The sequence below is a fragment of the Xiphophorus couchianus genome, chromosome 13 (assembly GCF_001444195.1).
Source record: "Xiphophorus couchianus chromosome 13, X_couchianus-1.0, whole genome shotgun sequence".
NCBI classification, from domain to species: domain Eukaryota; kingdom Metazoa; phylum Chordata; class Actinopteri; order Cyprinodontiformes; family Poeciliidae; genus Xiphophorus; species Xiphophorus couchianus.
Genome location: NC_040240.1, coordinates 18042871 through 18056917, shown reverse-complemented (window position 1 = coordinate 18056917; position 14047 = coordinate 18042871). Strand labels below are relative to the sequence as shown.

The following is a 14047-nucleotide window of genomic DNA, read 5'->3' as shown; positions in this document are numbered from 1 at the left end:
TAAAGAGTTGCTTTTGATTAGTAGTAAATGAAACATTGATCAACTTATTTGATGTGTATTGATGATTTTGATAGAGGCATTTGACAACATGTAATGTTTATCGCTTGTTTCATAATTGGTAACTTTATAATGTTTTTACGATGCTTCCTAAGACAATTAATTAAATTCAAAAAATATTCAATTGATCCTGGAAGGAAAAATAAATGTAGTTCTAACTCATACTACAGAATTTTCTTCGCAAAAAAAAAACCTTTCCAGTCACAGTCGAACCTTAATATTGGAGTGGCCTACTCAAAGTCCAGACTTGTGCAAAAAGCTAGCATCTGAGCTGGCATCACTTGCCACTATTTCAGAGCAATTTCTTTTTGGAATATGTTGCCATCTGAAATTACATTAATGGCTGTTAAAATCTGTAAAAGAGAATGAAGTAATATTTAATTAATGCAATGGCTGAATTTATATTCATTTGTTTTATTTATTAAAATTTTTAATTTAGTTTTTATATTGCTGAAATAGTTTGTGAGTAATGTATTTTGTTATGTTTTTTTGTCATGTTTGTAACGGCTGATTTGTAATTTATTAAATTTTGTTTGTGTCTTATGGAATACCATTATGTCGTTTTGTAATGTCGATAAAAGATGATTTAATTTGGAATGTTTGGTGTGGACTCCTGGAAGAATAGTCTACTTAAATCCTTACGAAAACACATAAATAAATAGTTTCCTACTCTGCAGTGTATAGGAATGAGGGACAAAAGCAGTTTGTGTGAAAAGGACAATTAGAAACCCCAACAGAGGATTTGCTTTAAGTTTTAACTGCCACAGAGAAGCCGGGCTCCGTCTCCTGCAGCAGGAGGAAAAAGCCTAATCAAGTTTAATGTTGTTCTGGATTATGAATGCAAACCACAAGCCCAGGTGCGACCACCTGCACAGCAACGAAATGCACAGACTGCTGAGACTAGCTGAAATTCTCAAAAGAAATAAATTCCCTATTAGCATTTAATAGCATTTCCCTGTAGCCTCCAAACCTCATTTAAATACACAAACTCTATCAGCAGATAATAAAGTTAACCAAGCGAAGCCCCTTAATTCTGCTGCACGTTATCCAAACAACAGCAAGTCGGCCTTTAAGACATCAAATCAATGCTAATGTTTCACACTACCTGCCTGGAAGAAATTTCATGCTTAATTTCCATGTGTAATCTAGAAGATAATGTGGAAACTTTACTTAATTTTTTTCCCCCTGTAATTACTGCTCACACATTATCTCGTGTTAGCACTGACTGGAAACCCAACCCACAACACAAACACGGCTGTGCTACCAAGATAGAGAACATAATACCTTGTTGACTTCCAGGATTTCTCTCCTCTCTTCGCTGGTGAGGTGGCTCTGCCCGCCAGATCGGTCCTCATGTTTGGAGCTATCGTCCTCCACGAAGGGTATCAGTTGCTGGAAAGGAGAGAGCAAACAAAAGTGTGGCTTTACTACTTACTGCAAGAAAAGGAACTGCACTCAGATAACTGACGCAGATAAAGCTGCACCGTTACACGGTACCTACGATGCCAAATTTTAGTACTTCCATTTACTGCTTCTAAAAACAAGCACTTAAAAAACACAACAAAAAAAGCACACATTGCCAGTGTTTTTGGCAATAAATTTATGTTTTTTGGTGTCTGGAAAATGAATTGTTTCAAAAACCTTCAGAATGTAGCGTCACAAATCAGAAGGCACTGAACGTTACCTAGCAACCCCAGCAGAGTTCCGCCCGTCACCTAGCGACCAAAGCGTAACTCCAGCAAGTTTGGTCAGCTGGTTTTACTGCTTTATGCGCCGTACAATGGCTGCTGGAAAAGACAAGTGTTTTGTTGTTGACTTATCATCCAGAAACCACTTGCTGTAATCTTGACGGTTGTGTAGGAGGCTCTACTTCTGCTTTTCTAAGATGTACTGTCATATAATTACGCGTCTGCAGCCATTTTCACATGCGAGTGTAAACTTTGAGTTAGGGGGCGTGGCCAGCAGCAGGTTATTCGGATTTAAAGTGACAAGAGGCCCTAAAACGGCTCATTCTGTAAGAAACTGAAAAAACAGACTACATCTCATTATTTAAGAATTATTTTGTGCAAAATATTTCTTATAACCCATAGATTTATGCTTCAAGAAAGCATTATATGTCACCTTTAAGGTTTCATATTTATTGTAATAAAATCTGTTTTCAGAATATCTGGATTTAATCCAAGAATTCAGCATTTCCTTATTATTCTTTCTCAAATAATAAAACAGACTGAGCATTTTATTCTCATGTAAAGTTTAGATTAACATGTGCTCTCATCTCACTCTCAGATACACTGCATGACCTATCAGCTGTCTTCTACTCTGGTTTCCATGAAGCAACAGAAGAAATGGGGATCGAGTGTAAGCTCTCCAGCTCCGGCGGTCTGATTCGCCTCTCTGTGAGAGAAGGAGACAGCGAGTGAGAGATTAATTCATTTTTAAACGCTCTGTGTGCTTGACCTTGTCTGCTTGACACCACCAAGAGGCTGATGTGCAAGAGATTTCAGGCTATGGCAGCATTCTGGGGAGCCGCCTGGACCGCTGCATGCTTTCTGACGTCATACTGCCCCCTGGTGGTCAAAACAGCGATAGAAGGCGAGAAGCAAGTTTGCTGCACTTTTTTATAAGCTAGATTGTGCAAACTAAAACTAAGCAACTAAATACCTAATTATATATTTTTGTAAGGGGAAATCATACTGGTTTAAGCACACCCTAGACGGCTCCAGTAGGGATTTTACCTACACTCATTATGCGCATGAATATCATCCTTTGGTGTTTTCTTTTGCTTCTTTTCTTGGACAGATTATACAAATGACGTCAATAAATTATAAAAACAGGCTGTACAAGTTTGGATTCATGTGGATTTTCTGTAATTACACAGGCTAAAACTTTAAATTTGACAAAATAATCCTTAGCAATTTGCAGAAAAACACATTTTGCTTCTGGCATGATCCAGTTGAAAATCTAACATCCAAACTAGTGAATTTAAGGCAAAACTCCAGTATTAAGGCTGAGCTGAGGCTGTCAACACTCCAGATGTTTCACGCTAGCTGGCGTTAGCTTCTCTAAAACCACTTCTAATGTGAGCTTTGGTTTATTTCTGTTGGAGCATCCAGAGTTGTCAAAGTTAAAACATCTAACTGAACGTGAAAAATTCGGAGGCAGTCATTTTTCATTATTCCATCCACTTTGTGCCACCAAGTTTGACGATTGGTACAATTTGATGCTTCAAATATTTGTCCTCTACAGTTTTAAGCATGGGAACCAGAACTTATATTTAGTCTGAGTCCAAATCAAGGGGAACTTTGTAAAAATCTGTTATTAATCCAGAGGGTTGTATTTGTTTTTATTTGATGCCTCAGATAGTAAATGGTTTAGAACCAAACGTTTACTTCAAGTGAACAATTTACTACCTTTTTCCATCAAAGACAATGATTCAAAATCTGAGTTCAGATGTTTCCTTTAGACCATTTTAAAACTGACTGAAATCAAAGACTTGCTGTTCATATCATTTTTGGGGGAGAATTTCTAGGCAGAGGCAAGGTTTAGAGGGGAACGTTGATGTTACTTCTTTACTAAACCTTCCCCTTATTTCTTCTTCTTACAGGCCTTTAGAATGAATTCACACCAGGCTGGTTTAGTCCAGTTTAACCAAACTCTGGTTGGTTTGTCTAGAAAGTTCAGTTCGCTTGCGGGGTTGTGAATCAAACTGATGTGGACAAAAAAAGCAAACTTTGGTCCGCCTAAAAACATAGGATGCAGTTTGAGTGAATCTGTGCATAGAAGCTCCAAAAGTAAAAAGTGGATTATAGCACAGGGCATTCTGGGTAAATACAAATAAAACAAACGCACAACTGGCGGAAGAAATGACCGTTGGTATTTTACCAAAGACAAGAGAAATCCTAACGCTAAAATCTGACGCTACTCCATTTTTGTTTACATTTTGGAAAGAAGGAAGTTGCGCTCATTTATTCTTCGAGGGTTTTTGTGTTGTTTTCTTCACTGGTTCTTGGTGTAGCGCCACCACAGGCGAGAAAGGGAACAGGTTTCTCAAAGGGTTAGCTTTGTTTGACAGTGTGAATTTGAACCACAGCAGCTGAAAATGCAGCAAATATAACAATTTTTCTCCCCAATCGAGTATCTCAGGGTGTTATTTACAAATGAGTGGAAAATGGAAATAGATTGGTGCGGCATCTGAAAGAACAATTAAAATGGCTTAAATCACAACCTGTTTAAAATGATTTAAACTATGCTTAAAAACTAGATCTGTGCCAAAAGAAATCCCACAAGAGCAAAAGACTTCTGGTAAGAAAAACACTCAAATATCCAACCAGCAGCTTGTGGAAAGCAACAAAAACTGGTTAAGGTGTAATTTTAGGGACTATACGTTGTTTGTGTTTAGAGAAACTCCAGTAAAATAAAACTTGTTTATGTATGTATGTATGTATGTATGTATATATATAAATTACTGACTGGATTGGTATGAAACAAGCTTAGTTTGCACAAGAAAAAGCAAAAATATTCCTGAAAGAACAAAGTTGCTGTTGGCAAAAACAAAGTTAAGCAAACATAACGGAGCCTCTCCAAAACTCAGACATTCATAGCAGACAAGATGATAAACACATTTTAGGTTGGAGAACCTCCAAGAAAACACCTTTTCACTCCAACTATTTTGGATAACTTTACTATAAATACCCCAAAGTTTTTGGTTAATTTCAGTTTCGCCTGAAACTTTGCAGCTGCTTGAACCACACGATGACTGAAGAGATCAAACAAAAAACCAGAGCAAGAGTGAAATAAGCAAAACAAGTAAACCTGGAGTGAGGGCAAAATGAACATTTTGTATAATTCACACACTTTTCAAGGTAGGTTTTTCAAAAATGAATACAAATGAACTAAAAAAAAGACTAATTATATAATTTACTACTGTTATTACTACTGTCTTGTAGTAATACTCTATATTCTACAGTAGGGATAAGACAAACTAAAATAAAACAAAATTTTATGTTTTGAAATGTTTCTTACACACACACCTTATACACCTAACTGGTCAAGGAAAAGTTTAAAAAATCTTCCATCCATCCATTTTCTGTACACCCTTGTCCCTTAGAGGGGCCTATCTCCAGCTAAAATATCTTTATAAAAAAATTGTCTTGCTAAGTTTTCTCGCATTTAGCAAACAGAAATAATTTTGGTTATTCTAACCAAAAACAAGATAAATTTGGTCTGATCTAACTTCAGATGGCAAGAAAAAAAAGTATCTACGTGTTTAAATGATCTGATTTCAACTGTAAATACTGTTTTCCAAATTTATGCTTTTAGTCAAACAATAGATTTCTAATAATTACAAAACTGCGCTGTTTGATTATTAAATGCTTTTAAGAACAAAACTTTGAAAACACCTCACTGAAATTCAAGCATTTTCAAGGATTTCCAAGAACCCTGAAAAGGTCAAAGTGAAATATTTAAATCAAAACTAAAGAAGAAAGGTGAAACATTTCACCCATTTGGGTTTCAAAAGCACCAATAAAAGATCAATAAATAAAAAAAACTTTCAACCCTGAGAGTTTTCTGGAAAAACTCGAAATCTAAACTGTGATCTTAGAAGAACATTGGCATTGTGTTGGACATTAAACCAAACTATAAGCTGCATCCCAGAAGGAAAACAGTCGTGTTTTTTCATCAGATCATTTAAGAGCAAAACCGATCCACATATCGAATCCTGAGGGTAGAGAGCAGACTCTGGCAAAGGAGCAGGAAGGAAATAAAATGTGCTGAGTACAGCTGAGAAAAGATGGATGCAGAGTGCACAGTGCATGTGAGTCAGAGTAAATGTATGTGAGAGAATGTGCCTGTGTGAGTCATAACCCCGGCCTCCTCGACAGAAAGATGGATGTGGTTTCCAGCCTGACAGAGAGGAATGAGCTAATGAAGTTCTCCAGGTTGCCTCGGTGAGACAAGAGGAAAAGGGCAGAAGCAGAAAAAAAAGCGGAAACGGGATAAAAAAGAAAACAAGTAATAAGAAAATAACAGGGTGAACGGATAAGGAGAGAGGGAAATGAAACAGCTTGACTGTTCGCTGCAGGAAATGACAAGAGCTGCGGTGAACTTGAGCAAGAGTGAAATAGAAGAAAAGGAGAATTTGGTGCCTGGCAGAAAAATGTATGCTCCCTAAACTTTTTCCACCCAACAGCCACAGACTTAAATGTGTTTTATTTAAATTTTATGTGACAGTCCAGCACAAAGCCATGAATAACTGTGAAGCAGAAGGGAAAAGGTTTCAGCAAAATTTGAAAAGTAAATCATGCACAACATTAATTTGACAGATGTATTTAGGCCGGACAATAACAAATTCTGCTGGATGATTAATTAGTTATTAAACTAAAATAAACAATAATATTGTCACTTTGAGACCATTTTTAAGTAAAATAATGGTGATGGCATAAAAATGCATATATTCTTAAAGATCAATGAACTTTAAATTCTCACAATCATATAATATTGGAACTGGAAGGCATTTTAAATATCCAAATTAAATAAACAAAACCACAGAAAAACCAATAAATTATGAAGTCTCCGTAAACAAAATGATCTTTAAAAAAGAAAATGGCTTAATTGAGACCAAAACACCAGACTGAAGAGTTTTATCATCCAGTTTTTGGTAGAAAAAGGAAAACAATAAATTATGCAAATAGAAATTATTGAGTTTGCTTTAATTTATCATGTGATTAATTGATTTATTGTTCATTGTGACATTTAATCTCATTTGAATCCATCAATTCTGCTTTTCTAGAAAACTTCATGATTCAAACTGTATTATAAAGACCAAACAGTGAAGCCAGAAGTGTCCAAACATGTGGCGATAGGACCCAAAAACGGTCAAGTTAAAAGTAGTTAAAGGACACAAAGATTATTAACATATTTTAACGTTACATTTCTTGTTTATAAAGTAAATCCTTCTGTAAATTTGTACCTTAATAAATGGAAACTAACCAACATTTAGATGGAAAAATGTAATGTTTCAACGGTTGATTTCTGTTTTTATGACATAAACACTGAAATGTGCTAGACAAATAAAATTTGACTTGATTTTGACAAAATATTTTAACAAAAGAAAGTTTGTTTTTTGTTTGTAGAAAAATGGTAAATCATTTTTTAAAAAGTGTTTTCTCTTAATATGTGTCAAATTATTAGAAACAACAGGATGTGATTCGCATTTCCTCAAAAATCTCGCTTTATTTAGCCTAGATTAAGAAATTGGTGCGCTAAGTCTGCGTATCAATCTCTCGAGGTTAGAGGTCTTATTTGCTATAAAATTAAAATGAAAGCAATACTGATAAAGGAAGAATTCTGGGAAGGTTTTTTATTTGCGTGCTTTATGTTTTAAAACTCTTTTGCCTCAGTAAATCTGCATAAACAGCCTGGAATGCTGAACCAAATTTGTTGTCTAAAGCCATACAAAATTACTCAAAAAGAAAGTTGTTTTTTTTTTTCTTAAATCAGTCAAATAAAGTATGGTATACATATGGAGTCAACCCTGTTTAATTTCATCCCCTTAAATTGCACTGCTTTGCACATCTGCTGGCTGAAATGTTTGCCAATTCTGTATTTAAAAACATTGAAGTTTGTAGCTGCAATGTGATGGAAAAGTTCAAAAGGTGTGACATGTCCAAGAAACTGTAAAAATAAAAACTGGCCTGCAGAAAAAGGAGAAAAAGAGCTCATATTGAACAGAAAAAGGAAAAAGGATCAACTAATCATGTGAAGATGGAGAAAGACGGGGGGAAAGCTGCAGCTAGCGCCAGCTGGAGAGGAAAGGAGCCTGATGTGTGCACTCAGTCCAGCTGTTCATTAAACAGGTCTGCTGCTAATTAGGCTGCGATGAGGTCACACGAGTCACTGATTCCACTTCCTGTTTCAGGCAGCCAATAGCGAACTGCTGTCAGGCTGGCACCTGAATTTTCCCCAGGATGATAAACGACGCAGCCGCTGGGCCAAAGTCAACAACGCTCAGTCCCAGACAAACACGGTGAGCTAAGTTATTGGCTGGTCAGCGCCGCTCCGGGTCTCCAGGGGAAATGAATACACATTTAAATAAAGGTGGAGGAAGAAGGTGGAGGTCAGGCGGCAACAGCAAGAGGAAAATGTCGCCCTCATTGTAGATTTTGATTTAGAGGTGGAAAAACAAACCCCTGTTCAGATATTACTCAACACAAGGTTGGCATTAAACACAAATTTGTTCCAATTTAAGACCCGTCTCCTCCCACATCCTCCATTTTCCCCAGTGGGAGTCTGGATAGGAGGATTAGCTCTGAGGCAATCTTTAGAGATCGGGATGTGACTACTGCAGCCGCAAATCCAATCAAAAAGCAGCGGAAAGCCACGATGCAGCGTTGCATGCCGCACTGCACATGTGAAGAGCAATCAGAGTCTCTAAGAGAAAGTCTGGGTGTTTGATTTCACATGTACCAAAAGTAAACAAACCTGTGTGTAAACCAGAGCTGAAACAATTACATGCTATTAATCGATCGTTGAAATAATCATCAACTACTTTAGTAATCGATTAATCGTTAATTGGCGCATACAAACTGTAAAAAAAAATGCAGTTTGCAGAAGCAAAAATGCAGTCAGATTGGTAATTAAGTCAAAACTGTATAAAACACATATACATTTTGCACTTAAGATAAAAAATAAATCTTTTTTGGCAATTATGTGGCATAATTTTAGCTTCACAAATTCTATGAAAAGTTGTTGTTTTTTTTGCTGCAGATCAATCCTTAGCTACAAATAATCAAGCAAACACAGGAGGAATAATGTGTTATTGAATTTTAGGCAATACAATATCTGTTTTTTTGTTTTTTTTAAAACAAGGAATTATATTATTTGCATCTTAAATATATTTTTAAATGGTTAAATAAAAATTCTGCAAAATATGACAATTCCTTTTGTTCAAATAATCAATTAATCGTCAAAATAATTAGTGGAATAATCATTCGTTGCAGCCCTAATGGAGTTTTTATTTCTTTAAACAGAGCAGCAGTAGATGGCAACGAGTGGGGAAGGGGAAGCAGTGAAGTTCTGCTCTAAATGTTTTAAGAAAACTCTCTGGTGTCATGTTAAAATGGATAAACCACTGGAACAGTAATGGACATTTTTTGGGGTTTGAAAATGTAACTTTTTCCCCTTATCCATCCCATATTTTATCAAGATGGCTCTTTTTTTTATTATTTTTAAAATCTTGTAATTTTAAATTTTATTAATGCTAAAAGTTAAACTAATTAGATACAGGTTTTTCCAACATTAGCTTTTAGATATTCACTATAATTTGTCATGTTTGTCACATTTTCAGATGTGATTGTTCCCAGGTTTTGTCACCTAATTTTAATATTGTATAAAATAAGCTCAAGTAATGATATATCTGCTTAAAGTGCCACGTTTTCTTACATAATAATCGATAGAACAATTGTTGGTAGCAGAAATAGAGTAGCTGTTCAGTGTTGGACTGCAGTTGTTCCTGAAGGTGGCTGTAATTGGCAGCAGAGCTGTAAAGAGTCTGGAGATGAACGCAGAGCTCGGAAAGATTCAAGAGGGTCAGATAAGAACCCCGGGGAGAAAGATGGGTGATTCTGTGAATAATTCTGTTGGGGCATCCATGTGGTGGCAGCAGCAGAAGAAGAAATTTTACTTCCTGACTTAAATTGAAATTGGGTTTCTGTCACTGTAAAAACTCTTTTTAAATCTCCGCCTTCAGGAAGTCGTCACAACACGACTTCTCTGTTAACCCAGTAGCAACATTTTTACCAGGGCTTCTCTGAGAAGCAGCTCCTATAATGAGCATAATCAAAGCAACAGTCCAGGTTTGTTTTTGATTAGGAAATTATACCATGATGTAAAACAAAAAAAAAAAGTTGATTTTACATAACACTGTCCCTTTAAGAGATGAAGCATGTGTTAGATAGGAATAAATCAATAAATCTAAAGCAGAAAAATGAAACTAATCTTGTGTTTTAGGGGAATAAATACTTAACCTGAATTATAGAGGGACAAATTTATATATTTTAAATGAAAACTGTATTAAATGTAGTAACTCAATCTGGTGATATTGACAGAACCTCTGACCTCTGGGGGAATGGAGTCCATCCCGGCGCAGTTCTCGTTGCATTTGTCATAGACCAGTCGCAGCTTGCGAAAGAGAACGGAAAGCATCCGTAGATGTTCCTGAAGTTTCCCCAGCCGGTCCTGATGGGTGTTGGGGTGATACGTCACTCCATTGGGTAGCTGAGAAGGAGAAGAGACAGACCTGGTTCATTTATCTGCACAAAAGGATAAAATAAGGCAAAACTGTTGGACACATTGATTTATTTTAATCCCATAATACCTGAATTTATATCCAATTCTACAAAAAGAATACTTGTTTTTGCTATTGGACCTAAAATTAGTGTAAATTTAGGTATGATGCTAATTAAATCCACCAGGCACATAAGGAATGAAACAGATTTTTCAATCTCAGTTTGATTATTTTTATCAATGTTCTCAAAAAAGACTTTGAAATTGAGGAAAAATATAAGTCTATACTTCAAATGCAGCCAAATTTCTTTGCTGCAAAATCCAATGAGGTGCAAGCCCCTTTTTTATGATATGAAATCAGTTTTACAAATTCAATTTTAACATATTTTTGTACAATTACTGGTGTTCATATTGTAGTGTTTTAAATACAGCTAGATACTGAAAAAAAATCCCTTCACTGTTTTTATCCTATCTGAAGTAAACATAAAAAAATAAACATATCGCATTACGGTATGTACTTGTGTAAATAATTATTTATTCTTTATTTATATTCTTCTATAATCTGAAGTAATCTTTTGATTCAAAGTTGCGTAATAAAAACACATGCACAGAATTTAGTTTCTACAATTTTACATACTGGTATTCCATTCCCTAGTTGCCTACTGTCACTAAAAAGCCTCAAACCCAAAATTACAAATACCTTCGACTTTTGTTTACATGGTGTCTATTTTAATATACAACTAAAAGACATTAGTAAGCCTAAATATATATTTTTATTGCAGAATCTAGCTCAGGGTTAAGACTATTTAATGATTTTATCAGCAAAATTTAATGCAGTCGGCCTAATTCACATTTACTTCCATGACCCATGTGTAGTTCACATTGATCACTCAATTGGTATCAAATCACTTCTAATATTAATCTTAGAATATATACATCAATCAACATTTGTAGCACTCATACACCAGGCTGGTTGCATTCGTAAAATAAGATGCATGACGCTAATTAGCTTAGCTAGCATCTGAGGGGTTACAGATCCTACATATTTTGAAATAAACAACAGAAAATGTTGTAATTTAATTAGGCAGCTCAAATCTTCTGGAGCGTGGTCAACTTGCTTATTTAACACAGCTTCACAGAAAATTTTCTTTTTACAAGATTAAATCCCAATTCAGCATCATCAAAACAAAGTCTTCCACCACGGCTGGATGTTTTTTATTCAGGATTATTGGCATTAAACTACAATGGGTGTTAAAAGCAACAATGCATTCTTTCATTGAGAGGATCAACAAGCCTCTGAGGCACCAATGTCTGATTATAAACATCCTACATAACATGAACAAGCCTGCCTGCGGGGCGAACAAGGAGACAGAGAACCAGAGACGAGACGGGAATAAAGAGAGCGGAGGAGAGAGGATACAGGAAGAATTTTTATTAGTAAGACCGTCTGTGATCTAAAGAAACAAGTCACAACAATGTTGTTTGTGAATTCTGCTGAGCAAGAAGAATGCTTGTTTGGCTCTGATGCAAACATGCAGCAGGAAGAGCGTCTTGGAGGACGATGGAGACGTTCAAGTTGACCTCGACTTTCAAAAAACTGAAAACTGAATGTGGATTCAGGGAAAACTGAGCAACAACCAAATAACTAAAAAGAATCAAGCGGAGATTAACTTAAGACATCAGCGTGACCTCAGAGAAAAGGACGACGACTATTCTTGTAAACAGAGATGGGTAGTAACTAGTTACATTTACTTGAGTGGAAAAATGTGCCAGTTACCTTCAATGAAGAAAGAGCAAAAATGTATCACATAAACCTAAAGTTTATGCCCCTCTAATTGTTTTGATATTATAATTAAAACTCTGTTTTCAGCTACATCTTCATGGGAGAAGAAGTGGAGGTGGTTGAGGAGAATAAATATGTTGGTGTTCACCTGGAAAACAGACTGAATTGAAGGGACAGATTAGGCAATACTGAAAGTTTTTTCATAAGGAAACTTCGATCCTTCCGTGTTTACAACCTGATGTTGCATAGATTCAACAGCCTCATCTGTTCTGGGACTACTTTGGAAGATCTGGAGTTGGTGAAAAGAGATGCTTCATAAAAATCAAGAACATTTGACTTTTATGAAGCATACGCTTCATGAGTCTGCGTTAGAACAACCATGTCTTCAGTCAGAGGCTTCTCTAGATATGTTGTAACAGAGACCGCTGCAGGAGATTCTTCCTGATCACAGCCATCAGCATCAGAACCTTGTGAAGTACAAATTACAATAAAATTTAATAATTAGGCCAGAGTGGTGATTATTATTATTATTGTGTCAAATGAATTGGCTTTTTGGATGCCTAAACGTATACAAAAACTCATAAAACATGGCGGATGCATCAGGCCTTTGTGACAATTGCGTATTATAAGTCCAGGAAAAGTGATGGTTGGACGAACAGACGGACTGTACTTTCAAACAACAGCATTTTTTCTCAAACTTTTTAATTTAACTCCATTATCTCCATAATGATAATGTGGAAGATGCTTAAAATATTTTAAACTAGGGATCTTCTAATGTACCAAAGGTGACTAAATTATTACAAGTTCTGCTTTATTCCTGTACTTTAAAAAAAAAAAGTACATAATTTTGGGGTCGCACTAAGCCAAGTGCTTAGTCTCACTTTGTCAGAGTGATATGAGCATTCATTTAGGTAGAACCACTGGACAGATATTAAAGAACATCTAATCCATAAAGTTTTTACACATATTGCACAATTTCATGTCATAGTGAGGTACATGGATTGTGAAACAGCGGCTAAAGTTCAAAATAACATCTCTACTAACTTATAGAAGCTCTGAATCCTTGAAAGCAAATTAGAACGGGAAAAAAAGTGACTCATGACCAGGTAGAAGCAGACCTGCATGTTCCTGAGTAGCTGAAAGATCTCCATCGTTCTCAGGACGATGTCTTGGACAGTCTCCTGGCCGATGCGACACAGCAAGGAAGTGTTGACATCTCTGGCAGCCTGGGTCTGCTGCTGCTGCTGTTGTTGTTGGGGCGGAGGAGGCTGACCAACGAAAGGAGGCACTAGAGGAGGGGTCGTCATGGAGACGGCAGGTCAGGACGCTGAAGGAGGAGAAGGAGCAGCAAGTGTGGGTCCGGGTGGAGTCTCCTTTAAGGCTGATCTACATCAGCACACCTTTACATTCCTTCAATAAAAGGAAAACTCAATCCATATTACTGGTTTAATTGGAAATAGAGAACATTTTACATCACTATGATTAAAATACAAGCGACTCTACAAGTTTAACAGCTGTTACACACACTGATCGTTACAATAAAAGTCAGACATTACATTCTAAACATGTTTTACGTCAGTTAATAGCTTTAAAATGTTATAGTGGACTTTCAACAGCCCCTTGTAATAATAAGTAACAGAAAGAAATTGTTGCCTAAGCTAACTCAAACCATACAACTTCATTATCGTTTGCTTTAGTGTGCTTAAACTGACCCGACGCGACCATAAACGCAGCATTTTACTGAATATTGATGTTAACAGCTAATTAAACGACGGGTGATATTACCTTTGACGTGGTAATTTTTCTCTTTCGTTGACATTTTATGCCCTGCAACAACAAACAAGCTTCTCTTGGGCACAGCTGCTGCTAATTGTATCTCAGTATCGCGAGAGTACGTTGTTCCAGAAATCACGCAGTAAATTC

The 14047-nt window shown here is 36.2% G+C and overlaps 1 protein-coding gene across 4 annotated transcripts in view; it reads right to left on the bottom strand.

The window, feature by feature from the left end:
• Positions 1-14047, bottom strand: part of med30 (mediator complex subunit 30) — a 49664-nt gene extending 35617 nt beyond the window's left edge. For 2 of the 4 annotated variants that reach the window (XM_028036968.1, XM_028036967.1), the window contains exons 1-4: positions 13910-14047; positions 13243-13534; positions 10174-10332; positions 1342-1449 (exon numbers count right to left, since the gene is read on the bottom strand). In XM_028036968.1, the coding sequence (XP_027892769.1) occupies positions 1342-1449; positions 10174-10332; positions 13243-13431 (456 nt within the window). In that variant the 5' untranslated portion in view covers positions 13432-13534; positions 13910-14047. The remainder of the gene's footprint in view (positions 1-1341; positions 1450-10173; positions 10333-13242; positions 13535-13909) is intronic. The other 2 variants (XM_028036965.1, XM_028036966.1) reach the window with 2 other exon arrangements.